General features: G+C 46.1%; 1 protein-coding gene across 3 annotated transcripts; it reads left to right on the top strand.

Annotated features, from left to right (window-relative positions):
• The first annotated feature begins 803 nt into the window (after positions 1 to 803).
• Positions 804 to 26,228, top strand: DYRK3 (dual specificity tyrosine phosphorylation regulated kinase 3). Of its 3 annotated transcripts, none has more exons than XM_042925265.1 (3): positions 804 to 1,369; positions 18,677 to 18,788; positions 24,405 to 26,228. In XM_042925265.1, exons 2-3 carry the CDS (start codon positions 18,705 to 18,707, stop codon positions 25,977 to 25,979), a joined length of 1,659 nt encoding a protein of 552 aa, XP_042781199.1. In that variant the 5' UTR covers positions 804 to 1,369; positions 18,677 to 18,704; the 3' UTR covers positions 25,980 to 26,228. The 3 variants fall into 3 exon arrangements, with proteins under 3 accessions (XP_042781199.1, XP_042781196.1, XP_042781198.1); XM_042925262.1 differs by lacking the exon at positions 804 to 1,369 and adding an exon at positions 16,129 to 16,396; XM_042925264.1 differs by lacking the exon at positions 804 to 1,369 and adding an exon at positions 16,129 to 16,412.
• Positions 26,229 to 27,097: the final 869 nt, after the last annotated feature.

Genomic DNA, 27,097 nt, shown 5'->3' with positions numbered 1-27,097 from the left:
GCAGCAGACCCTTCCAGATTATACAAATGATTGTATAGGACCCTTATCTGTACCAGGGAACAAATTATGCATGCACTTTGTAGACACATGGTCAGGAATAGAATTACTCTATCCTTGCAGGAAAAATGATCAGAAATCTACCAACAGAGCATTAGAAATCAGGATTGCTTGCTATGGTATCCCAATTAAATCAGGGGCCCCACTGCAAAGGAAAGCAAGTACAAGAATGGGCTAAGAACAAAGCATAGTAAGATACAAAGGACTTACACCTACAAGCCCAACCATGTCTGGGTCAAATGAAAGGTGCAATGGCTTACTCAAGCAGAAGCTGACTAATAAGCCTGATATAAAAGCTTGGACAAAACCAGTCTGGGAGGTGGCAAGATCTCTAAACCATAAATATGGAAAGAATGGAAAAACTCCTATCGCATTAATATTGCAAGCACCTCTACAGATGAGACCACTAACAAACTCCAGAATCTAAACTAGAAGGAAAACATTTAAAAAAACCATAATGGTATATATATAGTACTAGGGAAATTATGGTACCTGCCATCAATACAACCTACTGGATGACTGAAGAAAAAACTACATTACATCACATTAAAGAAAATAATATGATGACTCTGAAAATGGCAGGCATAAGAACACCATCTTTACTGTATTGACACCAGATGCCTGATATTTAGCCTCGCAAGATGGAGGGCGACTATGCTAGAGGGAATATAGGCAATAACGGACGTCATAATGGTAGATATCCTTGGGTGGCAAGAACAACGAGAAGGAATTAAAAATGCCATGGAAACTATCTTTATTTTGCAGGCATGAATCCACGATGCCTCTTTAACCCTACCAAGATTACTAACGGGTCAGTGCAGCATGCTGCCTGCTGCCCATACTCCATTGCCTATCGCTCCCTGTTGGATACCATAGTCATTACAGCTATGGATACTCCTCTGATGGCTCCAGCAGTAGGAGCTGTGCCAGTGTTCTGAACTGGAATGCCACTTTCTGGTCCGGCACAACTCCACTGTCTATGACATCCTCCGCATTCTCCAGAGATCACTAGTCTAGTCACCTTATTGCAATGGAGGACTCATCAACATCAGCGGCATCAACCAACGCAGCCTCTGCACCCCATCCTTCGCTGTCAGCACTATCTACTCACCGGGAAAGCTTCAATCAGTAGAGACACCAAATACTTAGGGAAGCTGATGAAGCAGTGGCGACCTCCATTTTAATCTCCACAAGAACCATCAAGGATTCTGAACAACAACTCTATTAGACATTGACTTGGAGGATGAAGACTGGCCTGAACTACTAATTGGCTTTTGGTATTATAACCCAGCATACATACTAAGGCAACCAGGTACTGAATTTTTTACTTTTATCTTATTGAATTGAGGCAGCATTGGACACATCACAGAGACTCTGAAAATAACCTGGATTTAGTTCCTGATTTGTGTGCTAGCACTTTATTGTAGAAGAGCAGCCACTGAATACACAGAATGGGTAATTATATCCTTAAATACAAATAGGCCAAAAATTAATCATTACACTCACAATTTATACTGTTTAACCCATATTCACCTGTTAGAAAACAATAGATATGAGTGAACAATGTGAACAATAGATCTGTGGATATTATGTCCAGACTTTAAAAGAGGGGCACCTGGGTGGCTCAGTCAGTCAAGCATCCGACTTGGGCTCTGGTCACGATCTCACAGTTCACGGTTTGAGCCCGCATCTGGCTCTGTGCTGACAGCTGGGAGCCTGGAGTCTGCTTCAGAGTCTGTCTCTTTCTCTCTGCCCCTCCCCCACTCGCGCTCTCTTTCTCTCTCTCTCAAAAATAAACATTAAAAACAAAAGCAGGGACATATAAGAAACAGAAAACTTAGCATGTAACATATATCATCACACTATGGATTTCCTTCTCACACTATGGATTTCTACTCCAAGAATATAGGAATCTATGTTAATAAAACCTCTCCCAGTCGCACCCTACAATAATAGCCTATACCTTGAAATTTAACATGTAGGAGTTTCTAGCCAGGAACAGATACCCTAATTGTGTTCAATTTTATTCATCTTCATTTATGCTCAATGTGCAATGGATGCCAACAACAGATTCACTAAAAGGAAGGAAACCCATTTAGTTCCTTGTTGGACTGGCAGGTTTAACTGAAGCAACAGTGGCACTTTTTCTCAATTCCAAATCCATCAAACCACATTAAATTTTCAATTTTTGAAATCAATCTCAAGTTAACACGCATGCAATGGCACCTTTGTCGTTATTGGGTACGTAGATGGAAACATTTGCAACATACGACAAATAAATTTCACACTAAATAAAGCAATGGAAATTTGACATAAAGCAGCTGGAGAAAACACTAACAATAATACTAAAAAACAACATAGAACATGTTTCTCTAACTGTTAATTGTCAGTGTTATAGTTAGGAATGGTTGATATATGTAGTCGTCTTCGGACAGTTATAATCTCAAGACAGTACTGGCTGCCTGAGATAACAGCCCCACCAGAAGGAAAGTAGATATCACACATCCTAATGGCTCTAATTCCTTGGGCAGCTGTCAAATTAGAATATTGGCATTTAAAGAAGGAAACATGACATTGGGTTCCCTACATTTGCTGTTTCTCAATATCAAAAGGGAGAGTGAAGGCCACAGGAGGACCCCTTATAATAGAAGGAAAATGTGTTCCTAAGGATACATTATTGGAATAGAACCAAAATACCTTTATTATTGCTGGACTTCTGGATATACCTATGGCATAAGTACCATACAGGTACCTATGACTATGGCTTTGATGCCTCCCCCACCACTTATATTTAACATGGGAAATTGGACCAGGATAGCGTGCTGTAAGCCAAAGTCCACCCGAACCTAATGGGGTCAAGGGGAAACTACAACATGACGTGATAGGTAAACATACAACAGGTAATGAATGTGTCAAGAGAACAAAAAAAATATTATTCGTGGTCAATAAAAGATAAAGAGCTATGAAAGTAATCAGAAAAACGTTTCACATCGAATTTCCTCAAATTAATCTAATAAATGTAAATCATACATGAGAAAACCTAAGTAAAGGCCCATTTAGAAGATTAATAAAATCAAAATCACTGAAGGAATTGAAAAGAAAACCAACACATACATTCCCTAAAATAATGACAGCTGGGGTTAAAATAAAATTATTATCTAGGGTTAAAATTTTAAAAACTGCTAGGGTTATGGCAGTGGAACACGTGCTTGATAGTCCTGTGCAAGCCTGTACCCCTGCAGCGTTATAAAGATGATCTTCACTTGGAAACGTATTTGTCAAGGACAATAAACTGAGTGGTTCAAGAAGCTTACCTTTGGGTTGTTTGGAGATTAAATATGGTAACACATTAAAGAGTGCTTTGTTATCCTTATATTAAAAATATTAGGAATACAGTTGTTTAAACTGGTCGTTAAACTATGGTGTCAAAGAATAATACTCTCCACTTGTGACTGTGATTAATACTGTAAGTCATGTAGAATCACGGGATGGATTGATACTTTTGTTCATTTAGATTTGTACAGGACATTAGACACTTAGTATTAGTGTGTGAGTGATTTGAGTCACGGGGTAGACTGTTGTGTACTGGTTTGGAAGGATTTCAAATCCACTGGTTTACAACAGAGACAAAAATAAGGTTGTGCTTAGAAGTGAAGTTGCTTTGATAGAACAATGAAGTTGTACTCATGAGAACTTAGTAGCTCAGCCGCTGAGGGGCCCCCAGGGGCCTTACCATGGAAAAGATATGAAGAAGCAACGATGACAAGAGGACATTAAACTATATTTGCTGAGGGATCGTGAGGACTATCTGAGAGGGTTTGGTTTGGCCAAGGCAATAATACTTCACTGATCTAAAAGGACTCTCGAGGGGTACCTGGGTGGCTCAGTTGGTTAAACGTCCAACTCTTGATTTCAGCTCAGGTCATAATGTCATGGTTGTGAGATCAAGCCCCATGTCTGGCTCTGCTCTGTGCTGGGCTGGGCTTAGAGCCTGCTTGAGATTCTCTCATAAATTCTCTCTCTCTCTCTCTCTCTCTCTCTCTCTCTCCGCCCCTCTCCCACATGTGCACGCTCTCTCTCATGCTCTCTAAATAACTAACTAAATGGACTCTTGGAAACCTTGGGGCACTTAGCTCCTGCCTCCATAGCTCCTGCCTCCATAAACATGACTCTTTTACAGGCAGTGGTAAAAGCCATATAGTGTCCCTACAAAAATCATATTGCCCACCAACACCTAGTCCTCATTCCCTGGCAAGGTACCCTAGCAACATGGAACTTTTACTTTAGCACTGGCAGCTGGACGTCAGCTACAGTTCGCTAAGCTGTCTCTCCTGGTTACCAATTCCTGTAAAGATACACCTGAGCCATATTTGGATTTTACTCCTTTCATCTCTCCTTACCTGGAACAATAGTGTGATTAATCTAACACTGGTTTAGAGTATGTTATTTCTGTATTATCTAATGAAAAGACGTTCTCTTGTATGCTATTGGCTTGTGAAATTCACAGAGCGAACCATTGTTAAATACATTGTTGGCAAAGACCAAATCAGTTTCTGAGTGTTATTTGCCTCCCCAAAACAGCCTTCATGGGGAATATGTGCATTTGTGTAGATTCAAGATGGGAATTAGACAGACGCTAGGTGCCCCCAATAGCTGTTCCTGTGACCCAGCCTTGCTGACACTGCCTGTTCTAGGTCCCTGGCTACTCTGACCTGGGCTTCCAAGCATCAACAGTCTGCCCCGTCAGCCACCCTTGGCTACTCAGGTCTCCCCAGGCCCGTGGAGCTAGGGCTCACACCCAACTTCCTGCATTGCCTCAAGGGTGGAAGGAAAACACCCCCCAAAATTGTTCTGAGGCAGCCATAGGAATAGGTGACAGTCCTCATGTGTACTTACTGTTTGCTGGGGTCCTAGATTTCTGCAGCAATCAAGGATCTCAGGGATCTCTTATCGGAAGCTACCTCAGCCGGTCTGCCCCATCCAACCCTGATCAGGCATTCCAGATTCCTCCAGCTCTGCCTTCAGGCAGAATATGGATTATGTGTAGGTTAGGGCTTGGAATTAGGAATATGCCAGTTATACCCAAAAGCCTCCCCCGGTGACCCAGACTTACCCGACTTTGTCCATGTCTACCTGGGCCTGCACAGCTCACACAGGTATAGTAGTACCCACCCTGTCAACTTTAAACCGGTAAAAGACTGTCCCTGTTTGGACTGGTTGCCTAATGGAGTCTCTAGCAATCACGGGCTTTGAGCTGTCACTTACTGGAGAGTACCTTAGCTATTTCACCTGCTCTGCCCTGGCAGGGCAGTCCAGATTTTTCCAGCTCTACTTTCACGGGGAATATGTACATTTGCATAGCCTAAGGTTTGGAATCAGGCAGACACCAGGTGCCTTCAAGAGCCTCCACATATGAGCCAGCCTCACAGGTCACCTGTCCTGTTCCAGGTTCCCAGCTGCCCCGAACCGTGCAGCCTGCGCATGCGCAGTTCACACCCCTAAGCCAGTCCACCAAGCTTGTGAAATTTTGGCTGGACGCCAATCACCGGCACAGCCGCCAGCAGGAAGGGAGCCCACCTTCTGAAAACTGCTCTGAGCTGAAAGCTGCAAATGGGCCATAACTAGTCACCATGTGAACTGAACCAGGACCCCCCATGTATCTAACGGAGGATATCCTGGCTCCTGCCGGCCCAGCCCCTCCTGGCAAAGCAGTTGGAAAACCTCCAGCTCTGCCTTTGGAGAGAAAACTGTCAGTGCAGAGCCTGATGTGGGGCTCCAACTCACGAACCGGGAGATCGTGACCTGACCCGAAACCAAGAGTCGGACACTTAACCCACTGAGCCACCCAGGGACGCTGGCCATCACTTTTTAACATTAATAGCTCCCTCCTGAGGCTCAGCCTTGCCTGACGTCGCTTAACAGGTCCCCGGACACACTGAGCTGCAGACACTGCGCATGCGCAGACTGCTCCTGTCAGCCCGTCCTGGGCTGCAGGGGGGCACTCAGGCCAGCGGAACTCCAACCTGAACCCAACCACCTGAATGGCCTCAGTGTGGAGGGGGCCCATCCTCCCCACCTCAAAAATCTTTGAGGCAGCAGCTTTAAACTGGCAGTAGTCAGTTCCCATGTATGCTACCCTTTTGGACTTTAGCAGTAATCAAGCCTCCCAAATGTCTCTTGCCGGAGGGTACCCCACTCAGCCAGACCATCCCTTCCATCATACTCCAACTTTACCTTCTGTGTGAATATACTCATTTGTATAAATTAGAGCTTGGAACAAGGTAGATACCTTGTAACCCCAAGAGACTGCTCCAGTGACCCAGCTTCTCCAGATGCTTGCTCAGTTCTGGGTCTTGGCTACCCTGATCTGGGAGTCCCACACATGTGTAATTCACACCCTATAAGCCAACCCTAGGCAGACCCCGCCTACAAGCCCTTGGAACTCAAACCTGTCCTGAACTATGGCTAGCTTCCAATGTGGAGAGAGCTCACCCCCTGAAAATCTTTCTGAGGTTTCTGCCTAACCTGGTAACTGCCAGTCCCCATTTAGACTGGCTTACTAATGAAGTCCTGGTCTTCTCCAGGAATCAAAGCCCCCCCCCCAGGTGTCTCTTATCTGAGGGTAGTCTGGCCATCCCACCTGGCCCCATGCTGGCAGGGCAATCCAGATTTTTCCAAACGGCCTCAGCAGGAACATACATCTTTGTGTAGGTTGAGCCTGGGAATTAGGCAGATGCTAGATACCCTTAATAGCCCCAACCTGTGATGTGGCCTCTCCACACACTTGCTCTGTCTTTCCGAGTACAAACTCTTGGCTACCCTCACCTGCGCGGCCCACGTATGCACAGTGCACACCTTGAAAGCCACCTGTGGGTGAACAGGGCCATCCGTCCCTATAGAGCTAGGGCCCATTCCCAATCACCTGCATAGCTTCAAGTATAGAAGTCCATTCCCCCAAAATTGATCGGAGGCAGCTGCTAAAACGGGCAACAGTCTGCCCCTGCAGACTGACTGCTGGCGTTTCAGGCTTTAGTGCTCCCAGGTGTCTCTTATTGGAGGATACCCCCGCGAGCCAGCCCCTTGCATCTTACCCCAACATTACTTTCAGCAGAAATATGCACATTTGTGTGGGTTAAGCCTTGAAATTAGGCAGATGTCACATATCCCCAACAGCCTGCTGTTTGACTCAGACTCTCCGGAAGCTTGCCCTTATTCAGATCCCTGGTTATGTTGACCCGCATGGCCCTAGCACGGGCAGTCCAAGCACCCTTCAGCTGACCCTCGGCAGATGGTGCCCTCCAGGCCTGTGGAGCCCGGGCTGTTCCCCACCCACCTGCTAGACTGCAGGGTGGAGAGAGTCCACCCCCAGAAAATCAACCTGAGGCAGCAGCTATAACCTGACGCCAGACCATTTGGACTGGCTGCCTGGTGGGGTCCCGGGCTTCTCCAGCAATCAGGGCCTCCAGGTGTCTGTAACAGGAAGGTACTCCAGCATTGAGCCCGCCTCACTCTGGCGAGACAGTCTGGATTCCTCCAGCTCTGCCTTCGGCGTGAATTGACACCTTTGTGCAGGCTAAGCCTTGGAATTTGGCAGACTCCAGGTACTTCCAAAAACTGCTCTGGTGACCCAGCCTCTCCAGACGCTTGCCCTGTTTCAGGTCCTTGGCAACCCTGCCATGGGCATCCCATGGGCATGCGCAATTCGAACCCCATCAGTCACACCTGGGCAGTGGGTCCCTGAGCCCTACAAAGCTAGTGCCCATCTTGAACTACCTGCATAGCCTCGAAATGGAGGGTGCCCACCCTCCGGACATGGGTCCGAGGGGGATGCCGAATGGGTGACAGCCAGTGCCCACATGCACTTACTGTTTGCTGGGGTCCAAGGCTTCAGCAACACTCAAACTCCCAGGTGTTTCTTATTGCAGGATACTCCGGCCAGCTTGCACAATTCAACCCTGAATCAGTCCAGATTCTTCCAGCTCTGCCTTCGGGGGGTAACGTGCACACTTGTGTAGGTTAAGGCTTGAAATTAGGCAAACACCAGATACTCCCAACAGCCCTCTCCAGTCATCAGGCCTCTCCTGATACTGTCCTGCTCCAGGTGCCTGGCTCTCCTGACCTGCGCCGTTCGCACATGCGCAGCCTGCCTTGTATCAGCTGGCCTTGGCCTGCAGGGGGCACTCTAGGCCTGTAGAGTTCCTTCCGGTGAAAATCTTTCCTTTTTTTTTTTTTTTTTTTTTTAAATGTTTATTGAGAGAGAGTGAGCATGGGGGTAGGGAGGAAGAAGGGCAGAGAGAGGGAGACAGAGAGTCTGAAGCAGGCTCTGTGCTGTCAGCGCAGACGGGGCTCCAACTCACGAACCATGAGATCATGACCTGAGCCAAAGTAGGACCCTTAACCAACTGAACCACCCAAGCACCTCCCCCATGAAAATCTTTCTAAGGTGGCAGCTTTTAACTGGCCACAGCCAGTTCCCCTAGGTACTCACCCTTTCTTGGGATTCCAGGCTTCTGCAGCCATCAAAGCTCATGTCGGAGGCTACCCTAGCCCCACACAATCCAGCCCCAGCAAGGCAGCCCAGATGACTCCAGTTAGGCCTTCTATAAAAATATGTGCATTTGTGTGGACTAGGTCTTGGAATTCTGCAAACGTTCTGTAACCCCCAGAGCCCTCTCCAGTGACCTCTTCCAACACTTGCCCTGATCAGATCATTGGTTCTTCTGACGTGCCCTGCCTGTGTGTGCACAGTTCATATCTGAAGACCCAGCAGGCCCTCCAAGCCCACGGAACTCTGGCCAGGCCCAGAGTTTAAGGCTTGAAATTAAGCAGATGCTGGGTACACCCAATGGTTCCAGGTCCCAGGCCACCCTGACCTCTGCAGCCCACACATGAGCAGTACTCATCCCAAATGGGCAGACCTAGCCTTCCAGTCTGGTGAAACTCCAGCCAGGCACTTGCATAGCCAACATTGTGGAGGGAGCCCACCTTCTGAAAAATCACCCTGAGCAGAGCTGAAAGCCACAAGTGGGCAAGGGCCAGTCCCCCTATGAACTTACTGCCTTCTCCAGAAACCAGGACCCCCACGTGTCTCCGAATGGGGGAAAGCCTGTACTGCTGGCCCCATCTGCCAAGGCAGTTGAAAAGCCTCTAGCTCTGCCTTTGGGGGAAAGGTTCACAATGGGGAAAATAAAGCCTTGGTACTTTAGGCTGACACCTTATACCCCCAAAGCCTCCTCCCTGTGACCCAGCATCCCCCAACATTGCCCTGGTGCAGGAATCTAGCTATCTTGACCTGTGCCAAGCCACACACACTCGGGTCTTCGCCCAGACAGCTTCCCCAGGGGCTGCAGGGGGCACTCCCGGCCTCCAGAACTCCAGCATGAACCCAACAAGCTGAATGGCCTCGGGGTAATGGGACCCCACACCTCGAAAATCCTTTTGAGGTGGCAGCTTTGATACTGGTGACAGTCTGCCACTTTTGGACTGGCTGCCTGACCGGGTCAGGATTTCCCAGTAATTAAGGCTCACAGGTGTCTCTTATTGGAGGGTACCCCAGCCGGCCAGCCTGCCCCATCCATCTACCCCAACTCTGCCTGCAGTGGGAATATGAACATTTGCATAGGTCAAGGCTTAGAATTAGGCGGAGGCGAGGCACCCCCGTGTCGCTGCCCCCTGTGACCCGCCTCACCCCGCGTTGCCCTGCTCCAGGTGTCTGACTACTCTGACCATTGCTGCTGGTGCCTGCCTAGCCCTTGCCCTAGCAACAGTCCTTTGGCTACCAGGGCCCTCCAGGCCTCTGGAAACTGGGGGGGAAGCCAACCACGGTAATCTTCTCTAGGCCAGAGGGAATCCACTACCTGAAAAATCTTTCTAAGGTGGCACTTTAAACTGGCCACAGTCCCCATGGACTGGCTGCCTAACAAAGTCCTGGGCTTCACCAGCAATCAAGGCTCCCAGGTGTCTGCGATTGGCCCGATCTAGCAAAGTAGTCCAGATTCCTCCAGCCCGCCCTCCGGCAGGAATACGTGCCTTTATGCACGTTAAGGCTTGGAACGAGGCAGATGCCAGCCAGGTACTTCCAATAACCTGTTTTTGGGACCCAGCCCCTCCCACACTTGCCCTGTTCAGGCCCCTGGCTACCCTTATCTGCTCAAGCTGCGCATACACAGTTCATATCCCTTTGGGCAGCTGGGGCTTACAGAGCCTGTGGAGCTAGGGCCCCTCTTTATCTGCATAGCCTCAAGGATAGAGGGAGCCCACCCTCCCTAAAACTGGTCTGAGTTAACCCCTAAAAAAGAACAACCATCAGTCCCCATGTAGACTTACTGGGCTCCCAGGTGTCTTTTCTTGGAAAAGACCCTGACTGGCCTGCATGATCGTGCCCCGGAAAGGCCATCCAGATACCCCAGCTCTGCCTTGAGCAGGGACATGTGCAATTGTGTAGGTTAGGGCTTGAATCAGGCAGATGCCTTGTAATCCCAATAGCCTGCTCCAGTAACCAGTCCTCTCCAAACACTTACCCTGGTCAGGTGCTTCTCCACCTTGACCTGCGCTGCCTGCACATGTGCGGTACACATCCCTAAGTCAGAATTGAGCAGGCCTGGCCCTCAAGCCTATGGAACTCTGGCCAGGCCCCAGCTACCAGCAGAGTTACTAGCCTAGTAGTATCGCCCCTGGCGATGTCGGGGGAGCCTTCCTATAATTGCTCTGAAGTGGCAGCTGCTAATGGCAACAGTCAGTCCTCATGTGGACCTGGTGTCTAATAGGGTTCTGGACTTCACGAGAGACAATGACTCCCAGGTGTCTCCTAATAAAGAATACCCTGTCCTGCCTGCCACCTGTCCCCACCCTGTCAAGGGAGTCGAAAACCTCCAGCTCTGCCTTGGGGTTGTTGCATCCACACGACTCCTGAAACAGAATGCTACGGGCACCAGTGACAGTCACAACAAAGTTTATTGCAATGAGAGGTAAGGCAAACGGATCGATCGAGACCGACACTCTTGACCAGAGTGCAGTCTCCAACGGCCCGGGATACAGAGTTTTTATAGCCGACCACACTGTCTTATTATCACCTGGGAACAGAACAAAGGAATAGCTCCCAGGTGGAAACAGTTGAAACAGGCCCTTGCCCCAATCCAATCAAGCGCTAATCCATCCCTTGGTTGATAGGATAAGGCTGTTAATCTCTTAACCTATAGTGTTAAAACAAAGCTGTTATTTCTTAAAGCTACAGGTTAGCCCTACCCTTACAGGGTGAATATTCCACAATGGAAGGTACGCCTTGAATTGGCCTGATGTTTTCTCTACCCCCTAGAGCTCGCTCCCGTCATCCAGTTTTTCCCAACACTTGCCCCGGGCCAGGTCCCTGGCAACACTGACCTGCACGTCCTGTGCATGCACCATATGCATTCCATCAGCCGCCATCATGCAGGCAGCGCTCTCCAGGCCTGTGTAGCTAGCGCCCATCCCCAACAACCTTCAAGGCTCAAATGTGGAGGTAGCCCCACACGGAAGATTGCTCTGAAGCGGCCCCTGGAATGGGCTTCATGTAGACTTACTTTCTGCTAGTGTTCTGGCCTTCTGCAGCAATGAAGTCTTCTAAGTATCTCTTTTTGGAGGATATTCCAGCCAGCTCACCATATCCATTGTATGCAGGACAGTCCAATTCCTCCAGGTCTGCTTTCAGGGGGAATAGGCGCCTATGTATAGCTTAGGGCTTGGAACTTGGCAGATGCTTTGTAATCACAAGACTTCACTGTCATGATCAGGCCTCTCAGGACACTTGCCCTGTTCCAGGTCCCTGTACGCCTGCACATGCTTAGTTTACACCCTGTCAGCAGGCACCACATCAGGCAGCTAGTCCAAATGGGGACACATGGGATCTTTGATTGAAACAGGGTGATATCGAAAAAAACCACCAGACGCCGAATAGAAGCGAGGCAAGATTTTATTCACGGCCGGGCCAAACCTGACCTCCTGATGTTAAGGAGAAAAGCGCAGAGAATGGCCCCGAACAAAGGCAGCAGTGGGCTTATATGGATTTTAGCAAGTCAGAATACATCATTATTTGGTTAACCAATTACAATCTACAGCGTTTCATGGTAGCCAATTATATTGTGACACAAAGACGTTAGTTTTGGCGGGAACCTATAAATTTTGAAGGTCTTTGTCCTAAGAGGGTTTAAAATGACCAATCATAGTTAGACACCTGAGATGCTGTAGGGCAGTGAGTACTTGACTTTTTACATGTTGGTCTGGCCTAGGCCAGATCTTGGTAGAGGGGGTGGGGGAACGTTTTGCATCCTAAGGTATCTGTTTAGCAAGCAGGCAAGGTCACAGAAGTGAGATAGGGCGGTTAGTAATTACTGATAACCCTAATAGGGAACTACATAAGCCTTTTATCTCCACTATTCATGAAAGGTGAGTTTAAGGCGAACTTATATACAATAAGCTTTCTGATATCTTATAAGTTGACCTATTACAGATTACTGTAGATGCCCAGGACTCCAGCAGAGTGAGTCCACAAGGGGACAGACTGTTGCCAGCTTAAAGCTACTGCCTCAGAACAATTTTCAAGTGGTGGCCTCCCTCCATCCTGGAGGCTATTCAGGGGTTTGCATCTGGCCTGAGTTCCATAGTCCACCATAAGCTAAAGGCCTGCTAACGGGTGTGGTCCACATATGCCCTGGTGGCACAGGTCAGGGCAGTGAGGGATGGGGAAAAGGGCCATGTCAGGCAAGGCTGGGTCACAAGAGCAAGTTATTGGGAATACCTACATTACCTAATTTCAAGCCTTAACCTACACAATGCATATTCCTGCTCAAGGCAAAGCTGGAGGAATATGGACTGTCTTGCTAAGTCAGGGATGGGCAGCTTGGCCAGAGTATCTTCCAATAACACACACTTGGGAGGCTTGATTTCAGCACCAGCTGGGGACCCCAATAAGCAACAGGTCCATGAGAGGCCTTGGGAGTGGGCTTTCTCTTACTCTTAAGGCAATGCCACTGACTGGGGATGGGTCATTTCTCTATAGGCCTGTGGGGCCTCTAGTGCCCAAGTGTGGTTTACGAGATGTGCTGTGCTTGCATAGGCCTTGAAGGACAGGGTAGCCAGAGACCTGTTAAAGGGCAGGTATCGGGGGAGGCTGTGTAGTGGGAGGAGATAGTTAAAGGTACAAGGCATTTGCCTAATTCAAAGCCCTAACCTCCACAAATGCACGTATTTACCCTGAATGCAGAGTTGGAAAAAACTGAAGTGACTTTCCAGGGTCTGGTTAGGCAGACTGGTGGGGTTCCAGAAAAATAAGGCATAGTTTTAGTGTTTCAATGAGCTAGATTTCTGTATTTCTTTTTTTTTTAATTTTTTTAATGTTTATTTATTTTTGAGAGAGAGACAGTCTAAGTGGGGAAGGGGCAGAGAGAAAGGGAGACATAGAACCATGAAGCAAGCTCCAGGCTCTGAGCTGTCAGCACAGAGCCCGACGCAAGGCTCTGACTCACGGACTGCGAGATCATGACCTGAGCCAAAGTCGGACGTTCAACCAACTGAACCACGCAGGCGCCCCTAGATTTCTGTATTTCTGAAAAAATAGCAGGTACATGTTTCTGGAGCTTAGGTAAATTTGAGGTCAATTAGGAGGAAAGGGAGAATTTCTTTCCAAAAGATTTTTAAGAATGCATTCCAATTTTGTGATTCATATGTCATATTATGTATTGGCATATCATGCTGTAAAGAATACTTCATAGCAATGAAATGATTTTAAATTTAACCGACAGCTATCTCATCACACAATTGAAGGTGAAGGCGGCCACAGGGAAATTTTCTTACTCTATGCATTTGAAACTGCTGTGATCACATTCCGAATGTTCCCATTGATTTCTGAAGTTCCCGGAATAGCTCCCTTTTTTTGTCTGTTCGTTACAGTTTTCTGATTTTGCAGATTTATTAGAACTGGTTTCAAAGGTCAGGCAGACATCTTCTATATTTGGCTAATCCATGTTAGCGTTTTAAATCTGGCTTTAACTATGTGGAGAAAGATAATGGTGATGTTGAACTACTTTTGAGTGGGGCTTTGAAAGGAGAAGAAAGGACATGAATTGTCTGAAAGCTGCTCATGAACTAGAGGGCACAAGATACCAGCTCAGAGGGGGTGTGGAAGCTCCTGCTAGATCCGTCACTGGACTTGAACCCAGCCCACTGTTTCACCCAGCCAGATTGTTATGAAACGGGGACTCTGAAGAAATATTGGAAAGTATTTAAACCACTAAGCTCAGAGATCCGTGAAGCTCTAACACCTCCAAGGAATCCTCCTCTCCTTGACCGTGAGAACAAATGGCTAAAGATAAAAGATGCTTCTGTTTCCCACCTGAGGAGCAGGAAGGGGAGCAGGAAGGCTTCAGGGTGGCTCACAGAGGTATGTCTGAAACCGGAGATGTGGTCCTCTCAAAGCAGTGATTCAGAATGAAGCAAAAAAACTGGTGGGAGCAAGTCCCAGTCAGATGTTCAGAGCAGTGAAGTGGTCTAGGGTGTCCACATAAGTACTAAGAACAGGGATTATTTAATAGGATTTTGCAATCTTAGAGCTGGAAGGACCTCAGCAACAATCTAGTCCAACTTTTTGTTGCTGTGGAACCCTCTCTCTTCAAACAAAAGCTTCCACAGAAGCCCTAACACAAACTCATAGGAAAGCAGGATTGCTGGGGGTGTGGCCTGGAAGGGCAAAACCCACAAAAGCTTACTTATAAAATTAGAATAACTTTAAGAATCATCGTGCAAGAAGTTTTATTTATTTATATCAGAGAGAAGCTAAAGCAACTTTGGTCGCAAAGAATCAAGTTCCCCAAACTGACACATCCTTAATTTACAAAGTGAAAAGCCTTTGGATCCTTAACGACATTTTTACTTGGAGGCAAGAGAGCAGGGAATATGACTTTTAGTCACACGGAAATGAGCCTTGGATGGAAATTTTCAGATTTATGGACTATGCTATGCTGGTATGGGACAATGAGCCCCCAAGTCCCACCAGGGGGCGCCCCTGTTCGACATTTTGGGAACGTTTGTTTCTCTCCTGGAGTGTCTGTCGGCCTCGTGCTTTGTAGGTTTAAGGGAAATCCGATTAGATACCACGCTCAAGGAGACACTAGGCGTTCTTCTATTTTAATCTCCTTCCCTCTCACTTTTCGTCCCAATGATCGAAATCCACTTAATATTGGGGTTATTGAGGTTTCTTCACTTTTCAGAAAAAGAATTAAAAAGCCCCCAAATATCCCCTGGAGAGAAAAACAAGAAGCGTCTTCCAAGGTGCCTGGTGCAGCCCGAGGAAGGCGGGGAATTCCAACTACAAGATCCTGGGAAAGAACGGCTCCTCTGGCCTCAGTTTTCTCATCAGTAAAATGGCTCTTTGCGCCCTACCATCCGTAGCATCCCGTGACAGGGCAGTCTGGCAAATGTCAGCTTAAATTCTGGATCCTACTTCTATCTGTAAAAGGCGGATGCCACATAGTATGATCACGGAGATTAAATAAAACAATGTTCGTAAGCGCTGGTGCAGTGTCACTAAATGAGTTTATTATTGCTTCTTACGTTTTTATTATTGCTTTCATTACCCCTCAGTGGTGGGGGGGGGGGGGGAGAAGCCCCTCCTTGGGAAAGCCTAGGAAATTAGACTTTTCATTCATTTTAGTTCTAATTCATATTCACGGGAGGTTTTAGAAGTTCAGGCTACAACGTGCTGAAGGACAGCAGACGGTTGAGGGGCGCGCCCGTATTTCTGAGGCGGAAATCGGGGGCTAACTGCTACTTCCACAAAACCTCCCCCGGGCCTTTCTCCCTCTGGGGGCAGCGACCCCAAGCCTCACTCGCTGCCAGAGAGCACAGGCAGCGCAAGCGATGGACGCCCCGCCCCGAGCCTCCCGGAGCCGGCGCCAGTGGCGGAGGCCAGCGCCGCACGGTGGGGAGAGGCCTCGGGCCCCGCCCCTGGCGTCATCGCGTAACTTCGCAGAGGCGTTTCCCGGGGCGTGCCTCTGTTGCTAGGCGACCACACCGCTCCCCCTCCCTCCCCTGGCGCTCCTCCCACCCCTGGCGCTCCTCTCCCCACTCCCTGCCCGGCCAGTCGCAAGCAAAGGCGCGCGGAGCTGCAGTGTCTGGACGAGAGTCCCCCGGGAAGCGTCGCGGTCCCGGAGGCAGCCGCCCCAGCGCAGGTGGACCCTGCGCGTCGGACCCTCCAACCGTCGCCCCTCCCCCGGGGGCTCCCGAGCTAGCGGATGGGAGGCACGGCTCGCGGGCCCGGGCGGAAGGATGCGGGGCCGCCGGGAGCCGGACTCCCGCCCCAGCAGCGGAGGTAACGGCGGCGCAGGGTAACGGGCTGGGGGCCCCCGAGTGGGTGGCTGGCGCAGGCTGGCGAAGCCGGGGGTGGGGGGAAGTGGGGGGCGGGGAAGGCCTGATGGAGTGAACTCCCGGTAGCAGGGACGAGGGAAGGGTTCTTTCTGATCTCCTCCCGGGGACCGGCCCACCCTCCTAGTCTGCATCAACTCCCCTCCCCCCCCCCCCCCCGGCCCCCCGTGAGCGGAGGAGGAGAAGCTGGAGCGGAGCTAGGAGAAGAAGCCGTAGATCGGGGATATGTAAAGAACTCTAAGAAGCTGGGACTTTTTTGTGGGGCTTTTTAACAAACTGGGGGAGGCAGAGAGCAAATACCTTTCCAAGAAGCCCTGTTGCTCAGAGCAAATAACCCAGGGCTGAACTCTTGGGGTTTGCCGTGAGGGGTGCGGTCTGACTTGGGATATGCAGGTGAAGGGTTGCGCTGAGTAGGGCTTTCTGGGGATCCTATTTTGAGAGATCTCCACCTTGCATTGTATTTTACACCTAAAGGGAGACTAGGGACACCCGCTCATTTGCATGCAGACTTCCTTTGGGTAATTTCCTCTGCCTGTTTATAAGAATACTTGCAGGTCTTCAGGGTCTGTCTTTTTCTCTGTAGTTGTGGACGCCTGTCCCATTTTATTTATTATATTCATGCTGTTGGCAAAGAGTCAGTCACATCCAGAATTTTTGGCTGTCAGAGAAGCAGTGTTCATTAAAGATACATAAAATTCTATCAGAATGTGAGCTTGTGTTTATAAAGAATCTTTCAAAAATATTTGTAGTTGTGTTTTTAATTATCTTTGTATTTCTATAACACACCAATTAAGAAAACTCTAGAACTAATTTTATAAAAGTTTTGAAAGGCAACTTTAAATATTGCAATTAAGAAAACAAGTATTTCAGCATATTTTAAAAGATTTTTAAAAATTCTTCCCCTGCAACCTCGTGATCATCATTGTATCTGTAGTATATTATGTAAAAATGATACGATGAAAGGCTGATGTGTATGACTGGGAAATTCATGTTCGTGGTGGCAGATGAAATGCATTATCTAGGACCATCTTGTGGTTTAAATAAATCCTCCCCCTCTTTTGTGGCAGAGGCACAGCGTGAAGGAACAGAGAAATGGTCCTTAATCATTTAGCATTTAGCTTCCACCATCCACTAGAAAATGGAGTGGATAAAGAAGTGAAATTCAGTACCTTGTATAATTTAGAGAATCTCTTTAGTATTTGTTGTAGTATTCACTGGACATTTCTACAAGTTGGGTAGATGTTAAGTAGGTAAGTGAATAAATCATAAAAAGAAGACATTCTAAGAAGGCTTTTTATTTCTTGCCTGTAAGACAGAGAAGTGTGGAAACTGGAACTATTCTTCCCATTATAACGTGGAAAACAGGCTCAGAAAAGAAGGTAGTACAGCCAGTGGTAAAGCAGAGACTAGAATCCAAGGCTCTGACTTTTAAAATACAGTTACCTCGGGGCGCCTGGGTGGCGCAGTCGGTTAAGCGTCCGACTTCAGCCAGGTCACGATCTCGCGGTCCGTGAGTTCGAGCCCCGCGTCAGGCTCTGGGCTGATGGCTCGGAGCCTGGGGCCTGTTTCCGATTCTGTGTCTCCCTCCCTCTCTGCCCCTCCCCCGTTCATGCTCTGTCTCTCTCTGTCCCAAAAATAAATAAAAAACGTTGAAAAAAAAAAAAAAAAAAATACAGTTACCTCTGCCTTTTTTTTTTTTTTTTTTTTCTCTCTTTTCCTGCTCCGGTTACCTTTTAGGCTTCAGATTTAAACGAGCCTTTATTTTCATGTAGTAAGTTAAGTGAGATCCTTCTCATAGTCCCTATTCTTATTTTTTAAATTTTTTTTTAAAGATTTTATTTTTAAGTAATCTCTACATCCAATGTGGGGCTCGAACTCACAACCCCAAGATCAAGAGTTGCATGTTCTCCTGATCAGCCAGCCAGGCACCCCGATAGTCCCTATTGTTAACAACATTTACACAGTAAGAGCTGTCTTAACTCTGTCAAAATACAAACCTAAAATGCTATCCTTTTTTTAAAAAAGAAAAAGAAGAAAAGTTGGGTTTTCTCTCTTCTTTTGCCAAATACCCCAGTTGTTTGTATTCGATGCCAAAATGCAGTGTAGACATTTTTTTGTATTAGTTATTTGTGGCAGATGTGAAGGAGTAAAGACACAAAATGTTTTGGAAATACAAGTTTATATACCTCAGTTACTGACAGATTTTATCTGTAATCCTTTCAACTAGATTGGGGGATGGTGTCTATGATACCTTCATGATGATAGATGAAACCAAATGCCCACCCTGTTCGAATGTACTCTGCAATCCTTCCGAACCACCTCTACCCAGAAGACTAAATGTAAGTAAATGAAATTGTTCTTTGCTGTCTAGATGTCTGGGAAAGAAGGAAGCGCTACTTAATGCCCAAGGTACAATTACATCTCACTGGCAACTCAGACTCTTTTGTTTCCTTTTGGTGTCTCTTGACTTTGGAATAACAATTTCTGTGGTCCAAGTTTAGCTTCTCAGATGATTTTGATTTGGAGCCCCATGTATTCCTTTCAATCACTGGGATAAATTATATGGCACTAGGAAAAAAAATAATGCTACTTTTATCTAGGGAATGTTTTGTTGTTTTTTTGTGTTTTTTTTATGGGATGACATAGTGTATTATAAAGGTTCATTTTAACAAAAATGAGGAACAGATAATACCCCTGAATTCATAGATCTGCAAGTTTTTTTTTTTCCCTGCAAGATAGAAATGCAGTCCTAGCTTATTAGTATGCTAAAGAGAATCACTTTATAGATCATAAATAAAACTTGAACAGTACAGTTTGGTTTCTGATGCATTTAATCATTCTGGAGCTTGAAGACATTTAGCTTTTGACACTGTTTTACTTAAGGTAATAAAAAAATTAATTCATATTCCATCAGCATGCACAGGATAGTAGGGAGAACGGGGTTTGGAGGAACTCCATGACAGGGAGAAGCCATTCTGTGACTTTAAAATTTGCTGCATATGTCCCCTGATGACCAAATTTAATAACTGAATAGACTTATTTGTAATATTTCTCCTTCATATTTCTGCATTTAAGACCTAAAATTGTTTCTGTATTCTAGTATATTTTTTAACATCTATTTATTTATTTTGAGAGAGAGTGCACATGCACATGCGCTGTAGCTGGGGAGGGTCAGAGAGAGAGAGAGACACAGATAGAGAGAGAGAGAAAGACACAGATAGAGACAGAGAGGATCCCAAGCAAGTTCCGTTCTGTCAGCGCAGAGCCCATGGCAGGGCTCAGTACCACGAACTGTGAGATCATGACCTGAGCCGAAATCAAGGTCCCAATTAACTGACTGAGCTACCCAGACACCCCAGTTTCTATAGTCTAAAAAAAAATTACTTGAATTTTTCATAGCCCTTTCTAACTTTCTGTTAGCTTTTGCTATTAAAATCAATCTTTTCACTAGTTCCAAGGCTAATAATATTACAAAGTATTGGCTAAATATATTTGGAAGGCTGGTCTCCCTATTTTTAACCTGTTCCCTGGAGTACAATAAGTTTCCTTTCCATTTTCAACAAGCTTATTTCTTTAATATGTGAAAACCTCTCAGAGTTCCAGAACCATATACTCCTCTGGTTGACCACGGGCTTTTTGGTTACTGGCTGCCAATTAGCACATCTCTGTAGGAAACTTTTTGCAGTTGGGCTGGTGCATTAACATATGATTTAAAGTTCATTTTAACTTCAGTTTAGAGTTAGCCAGTGCTAATCACCTCCCAGTAGGTCAGTTAAACTGTATGTTTCAAGATTAAAATGAATTTCTTACTGTATAGCATACAGAGTAACAGTTTTTGAGAAACATGGGGTTTTAGATTCTAACCTAACCGGTGTCTTTGCAAACTTGGCTGAAAGCAGTGCTCTTTGACCTCTTGCTGACATTTATAATAGTTCATTAAGACATGATTCCGTCCCTAGACCCTATTGCTTTTTGTCACAAAGCCTTTAAGCTTTGTTTATCCAAGATGTTCTTGCGTTCTCACTCTAAACTATAAATCATCTGCTTGGCATTTATTGGCTTAAGCTTTGTGTTGCAGATTTAGGGTCAAGAGCTAGGGAAAGAGTAGTGTTTCATATCTGGATGAGAAGGATATTCCTTTTCGGAATTTCTCAACAAGATCTTCGAGACTTGACTCACACAATTGAGAATGTCAGCTTCTATTTGAAATGTCAAGAGTCCTCCAAATTAGCAGTGTATGTGAAGCATTGTTAAATAAAACATAATTAATCGGTCTCTCTGGATGCAATCACATAATTAAGAAAATAATTGGTAGAATTGATCATACATATTGTTGAGTTACTGTGATTACAACTACGGACTAGAAACATATAGTATTTTATTTATAACTATTCTACTTTAACATGTGTGCAAACTCTAGACTCTGCTAGAACAATGGAAGGAAGATTTTATTTATAGCACAACAGTCTTGATACATAATTGATTCAGGCCAGTATTTGAGTTATTTACAGGAAAGGAAAGAGACCTGAGAAGATACCCCATCCTTGTGTGGAAAAATTCCTTCCTGGAATTCTTCAGATTCACTGGAGATTCAAACCTTGATAAGCCATAGTGGACTGTACCTGAGGTACCTTGTTCTGTTCTGGGAGCCACACTCTAAGAGAACAGCCCGTGCTGAGAATGTGAATAAGGCAGTAAGCATGAGGCAGAGGATATAATGGGCATGATGGGCCCAGGGAAAAGTGGGGGGGGGGGGGGGGGGCAGGACAGCCCCTTTTTAGTATCTGAAGGACTTTTACATGAAATCTGGACACTTCTATGTCCTTCCAGAGGGCAAAATAAGATGTAGTTTTCAGGGAGAGAGATTTAGGCTCACTTTAAGGAAAAACCATGGCATCCTTAATCTTACTGTAATAGCTCTGTGGCAATGAAATTTCTGTAACATATCCATTCAAATTCATGTTCTGTGCCCGAGACCCCCTCTTTATCACAGACAGAAATGAAGACTCCAGAACCCACACAGCCTTACATGTAGGCAGGGTAGGTGAAATACCCAGGGATGGACCCTGGACCCCAAATACCTTTCCTATCAGCTTGTTACTGATGACTACGGTTCCTAGAGAGTCATTCCTTTGGGTTAAGGCATTGATCTGCTGTTAAAGTTCAAATATCTTGGAGAGGTAAATTAAATTACCTTAAATTGTATGGCAAGTCAAAAGCACGTTTTGTATCAGGGAGAAAATGGGTGAGTTGTTTCCACACCTCCTAAAAGAAGGCCTAATGTGGGTGCCACCATGCTGCAGGAGAGATATTTAGTGCCAGATGTCTGTGGAGGGAGACTGGAGATGTGGAAGGAGGTACCAGAGAGAGAAGAGATAAACTGAAAGGGGAAAAAGGGAGGGCGTATAAGAGTTTAAACCTTAATATGTTGAGAATTTTGTCTACTTATTACCAGTGTTTGTAAAATGTTTTATAGCTTGTAAGGGTCTTTCACATATATTATTCATTATAGTTTGATTTACACTTTGCATCCTGCAAGTAGGTATTATGGCCCACATTTTATAAATAAAGAAACCGAGGCTAAGAAACTGAGCTATAAGTTTAACAACTTGCTCAGGGACCTACAGCTTTTAAGCAGTATAGCCAGGACTCTAACCCAAGCCTTTTGACATCGCTTTTCTTCAGCATGTGTCCCCAAAGCACTAGTGGTAAATCTTTAGATGCATTGAAGTTAGGTATTAAAAATTTTAAGGAAAACTAGCTGAGATGCACGCAAAGATTCATTTTTGTTACGCAAATCTACCTAAAACCAAACGATTGTAACTCCCTAGTCCAGCCAGTCTATCTCCTCACAGATTGGAGTTCCTTGAGAACACCTGTTTCTTTCTGCACTTGTAATAGTGAACAGTAAGGGTTCCTGTGAATGTCACATGGATGGATGGATAAAGGGGACCCTCTTCTGTTTTTTTTTATCCTTAAAATCACCAATAGTGGGGCACATGGGTGGCTCAGTCAGGTAAGCATCCGACTTCAGCTCAGGTCACGGATCTCGCGGTTCCTGAGTTTGAACCCCGCATCAGGCTCTGTGCTGACAGCTCAGAGCCTGGAACCTGCTTCGGATTCTGTCTCCCTCTTTCTCTGCCCCTCCTCCCTCTCTCTCTCCCTCTCCCTCTCTCTCACAAGTAAATAAACCATTAAAAGAAAAACCACCTAAAATGAGGAATAGTTATTTGACTTAATTACTGCTAAGAAAAACGTTGTAGTATATTTCCATCTTAGCAAGGTGTTTGGGTTCTGTCTGCAGGCCTGTTTTATTTTCTTGACCAGTGATAGTTCTCCATTTTGGTATCGGAGAGATTTTTCTGGGTCCATAGGTCGTCTCTTTACTGAAACCCCACATGCCAAAGTGTGGCTACAGTTGTATTGCCAACTTCACTTTGTGTGTAATCATGTAATATCCTGTTTTTGTAACTGTGGGACTTCACAAATGTTTAAATTGATTAAATGACCTGAAAGGAGCAGGCAGGAACTAATGTCCTGCTTGCATAACTATAGCTGTATATGAAGTTTGCCAACACTCAAATGTTTTCATCTTTCGTTTTTTGCCGCTATTTATATCTTTTATATTGTTGTTTAGGTAATAGGCCATGTGCTGTTTTCTTGAGTTAGATTAAAATTCTTGTTTTTAAAGATTTGGCCACTTTGGATCATTATCTTTCCATCTCTTCTTTCCTTCTAGCACCCTCTTAATTTTTCTGTGTGTGTGTGTGTGTGTGTGTGTGTGCGCGCGCGCGTGTGTAATTGTTTAAAGTATTTATCTTTCTTGCTTTTCCTTTCCTCCATCTAATTTCAAAGAAATTGTGTTTCCTCTTGAAGGAGTAAGTAGAGCTGTCTTCTGTGAGTTACTGTTCCTTGAAGGAGAATGTTAAGCAAATGCAAGTAAAAAAAAAGTAGTATGCCATTATCACTTAGGCTCTTGCTGAGGAAGAGTGGGTGTAGGTGTAAGTGAGAGAGAGAGACTCTTGATCTCTTTGAGAGAGCTTTACAAGAACCTCCCCCACCTTACCCCCAGGACCTTGGATTCTCACCGTTACTCATCAGATACTTAAAGAACTGGCCCAGATGATCTCAGGAGCCCTCTTTGGCTTAGAACTCTTGTGATTCAGTGCCCTGAGCTAGAAGGATTCAATCATTTTGGGGGGAACCTGGGAGTAAATAACGAGGCCTCTCTTGATTCCAAGCCACAGTCCTCGTTCAGCCCTAGTTGGAGAGGACTGCAGGCACTGGGAGAAGCTGGTACCAAGTTGTGTTCATGAGAAGGGTGCTGGACTGACAGAAGACCTGGGCTCAAATCCTGCCTCTGTCCTTCAGTGGTGTTTTATTTATAGAACGCCTTTTTGTTTTGTTTTTTAATAGAACACTATAACGTGCATATTTTGATTCTATATATGCCATTAAGATCTGGGAAGATACTTGAAACAATTAGTAAACAATATGAGACAGTGTGTGTGTAATCAAATGCCAGATTATGTGGTACGGGTTGGAAAGCTACGGTCACGATTCGTTAGTATGGGCTTGGAGTAGTTCTAGATAGAAGAGAGAGGGCTTGAATTGGGCCTTGAAAGAGTGTGGATGAGTGGATGGGGTGAGAAGATTCTCAGTAGAAAGACATACCTACCAGAAGGAACCTAGCATGTGTAGGGCTTGCTAAGAAGACCATCTCTCTCTAACAAACCAAGGCATGTGTAGGGGGTTGAGGTGGTCATAGTATTCCAGGAGTCCGAGATCCATATAACCCAAGTCTCTAGAGACTCCTGCTCGTCTTACCTCACTTTTGGGTCTTTGTAACGTATGTGACTGGACAGTTTTGTTGTTGTTCAGTCAGGGGGAGGATTCTTTCACCCTTCCCCTGTTTTCAGTGACTTTCCTATTACATTCATTTTTCTTTTCCATAGACCACTGCTGAGCAGGTAACAAGGGACCACGCTCAGCGCTTTCTGAATGGAGGTGAGGTGAAGGTGGAACAGCTGTTTCAGGAATTTGGCAACCGAAGATCCGATAGTCTCCAGTCGGATGGCATCAGCGACTCTGAGAAACGCTCTCCTACCGTTTCTCAGGGTAAGAGTTCAGATAGCTCGAATGCGGTAAAACCCAGCAGTTCAGCCAAAGCATCCAAAGTGGTGCCACTGACTCCAGAGCAAGCGCTGAAGCAGTATAAACACCACCTCACTGCTTATGAGAAGCTGGAAATCATCAACTATCCAGAAATTTACTTCGTGGGGCCAAATGCCAAAAAGAGACATGGAGTGATCGGTGGTCCCAATAACGGGGGGTACGATGATGCAGATGGGGCCTATATTCACGTACCTCGTGACCATCTAGCTTATCGATACGAGGTGCTGAAAATTATCGGCAAGGGGAGTTTTGGGCAAGTCGCCCGGGTCTACGATCACAAGCTCCGACAGTATGTGGCCCTGAAGATGGTGCGCAATGAAAAGCGCTTCCATCGGCAGGCAGCTGAGGAGATCCGGATTTTGGAGCATCTCAAAAAGCAGGACAAAACTGGGAGCATGAACGTCATCCACATGCTGGAAAGTTTCACATTCCGGAATCATGTCTGCATGGCCTTCGAATTGCTGAGCATAGACCTTTATGAGCTAATTAAAAAAAACAAGTTTCAGGGGTTTAGCGTCCAGTTAGTTCGCAAGTTTGCTCAATCCATCTTGCAATCCTTGGATGCTCTCCACAAAAATAAGATCATTCACTGTGACCTGAAGCCCGAAAACATTCTCCTGAAACACCACGGGCGCAGTGCAACCAAGGTCATTGACTTTGGGTCCAGCTGCTTCGAATACCAGAAGCTTTATACCTATATCCAGTCTCGGTTCTACAGAGCTCCGGAGATCATCTTAGGAAGCCGCTACAGCACGCCTATAGACATATGGAGTTTTGGTTGCATCCTCGCAGAACTTTTAACAGGACAGCCTCTCTTCCCGGGAGAGGATGAGGGGGACCAGCTGGCCTGTATGATGGAGCTGCTAGGGATGCCACCACCAAAACTTCTGGAGCAGTCCAAACGTGCCAAGTACTTTATTAACTCCAAGGGCCTACCTCGCTACTGTTCTGTGACTACTCAGGCAGACGGGAGAGTCGTGCTTGTGGGGGGTCGCTCACGTAGGGGTAAAAAGCGGGGTCCGCCAGGCAGCAAGGACTGGGTGACAGCACTGAAGGGGTGTGATGACTGCTTGTTTATAGAGTTTTTGAAAAGGTGTCTCCACTGGGACCCCTCTGCCCGTTTGACCCCGGCTCAAGCATTGAGACATCCTTGGATTAGTAAGTCTGTGCCCAGACCTCTGACCATTGAAAAAGTGTCGGGTAAACGGGTGGTAAATCCTGCAAATGCTTTCCAGGGACTGGGTTCCAAGCTGCCTCCAGTTGTCGGAATAGCCAATAAGCTTAAAGCTAACTTGATGTCAGAATCCAACGGTGGTATACCTCTGTGCAGTGTACTGCCCAAACTCATTAGCTAATGGACAGTGCTGTGCTCAGAGATGCGTATGTATGTATTTTTAATTCTCTTGCAAACCTGAACGTGGCGGAAAAAAAAAAAAACAACAACGCGAGCCCGTTGGTGGATATGTTTTTGTTAGACTAGATTTCTTTTTTTAACACGGCAAAACATTTTTATATGTCTGTAACAGAACTCTTCAAGGGCTAATGACCTAACCAGCCTGTGTTGGCCATCCTGGAATGTACATTAAATGACTTTTTATAGGTCAGTTTATCTTCGTTACTGTCGTCAGATGTACGTCACCTTGCGTATCCTGCTGGTTGAAATCCCTTTCTCTCCAGGTAGAAGGTATCGCAGGAGGAATATCCTGATCATTCCTCACCGTGTCTAGTCTCCCTCAGCATCTGTTCCAGAGGGACGGTTTGGGACACGGCTGTGGTTCTGGATGAGAGCCAAAGCCCCTCCTGTCCCAGCAGGCCACTCTGTGGGCCCATTCCAGGTGAAAGGGCTCAGCAGAATATGGCGTAAGGGAAGGCTCCAGAAGCTGTTAGTCACTTGAAGAGGTGTCCTTGCTTCTCAAATGAGTCCTATCTCTTTCAATCCTGTGATTTGTGGCGATTTTATTTTATGTTGTTATTATTTCTGTGATTATTTTGCTTCTGATTTGTTTCCTAGTCAAAGCACTTTACTGATGTCTTACCACTTTACCAAGTGCTGGCTTGAAAACTGAGTCCTGTGTATCACTTTACCGCCCCACTCCACCCCTGTCTCCCAGCAACATAAAGCAGCTTCTTTGCCCCAGATTAATGTTAGAAGCGTAGAAGCAGGGGCGCCTGAGTGGCTCTATCAGTTAAACATGACTTCAGCTCAGGTCATGATCTCACAGTTTGTGAGTTCAAGCCCTGCACTGGGCTCTACACTGATAGTGCGGAGTCTGCTTGGGATTCTCTCTCCCCCTCCCTCTGCCCCTCCCCCACACTTACTTTTCTGTCTGTCTCTCTCTCAAAATAAATAAATAAACTTAAAAAAAAAAAAAAAGGCAGAAGCAGCATGCAGACTACAGTTCTCTAATTTCTGGGAACCCTGGAGACCACCCTGCTTGCTGCATTTCCCTGGACTTTCTTCCTTATAAAAATC

Source organism: Panthera leo, chromosome F3 (genome assembly GCF_018350215.1).
Source record: "Panthera leo isolate Ple1 chromosome F3, P.leo_Ple1_pat1.1, whole genome shotgun sequence".
Classification (NCBI taxonomy): domain Eukaryota; kingdom Metazoa; phylum Chordata; class Mammalia; order Carnivora; family Felidae; genus Panthera; species Panthera leo.
This window is presented reverse-complemented; position numbering and strand designations above follow the sequence as displayed.

Excerpts from the sequence above, each read along its gene's own strand:
- DYRK3 (XM_042925262.1), top strand. The coding sequence starts at position 16,320 with ATGGGAGGCACGGCTCGCGGGCCCGGGCGGAAGGATGCGGGGCCGCCG. Across the intron at positions 16,397-18,676 it reads CTCCCGCCCCAGCAGCGGAG|ATTGGGGGATGGTGTCTATG; the intron begins GTAACGGCGGCG and ends CCTTTCAACTAG. Across the intron at positions 18,789-24,404 it reads CTCTACCCAGAAGACTAAAT|ACCACTGCTGAGCAGGTAAC; the intron begins GTAAGTAAATGA and ends TCTTTTCCATAG.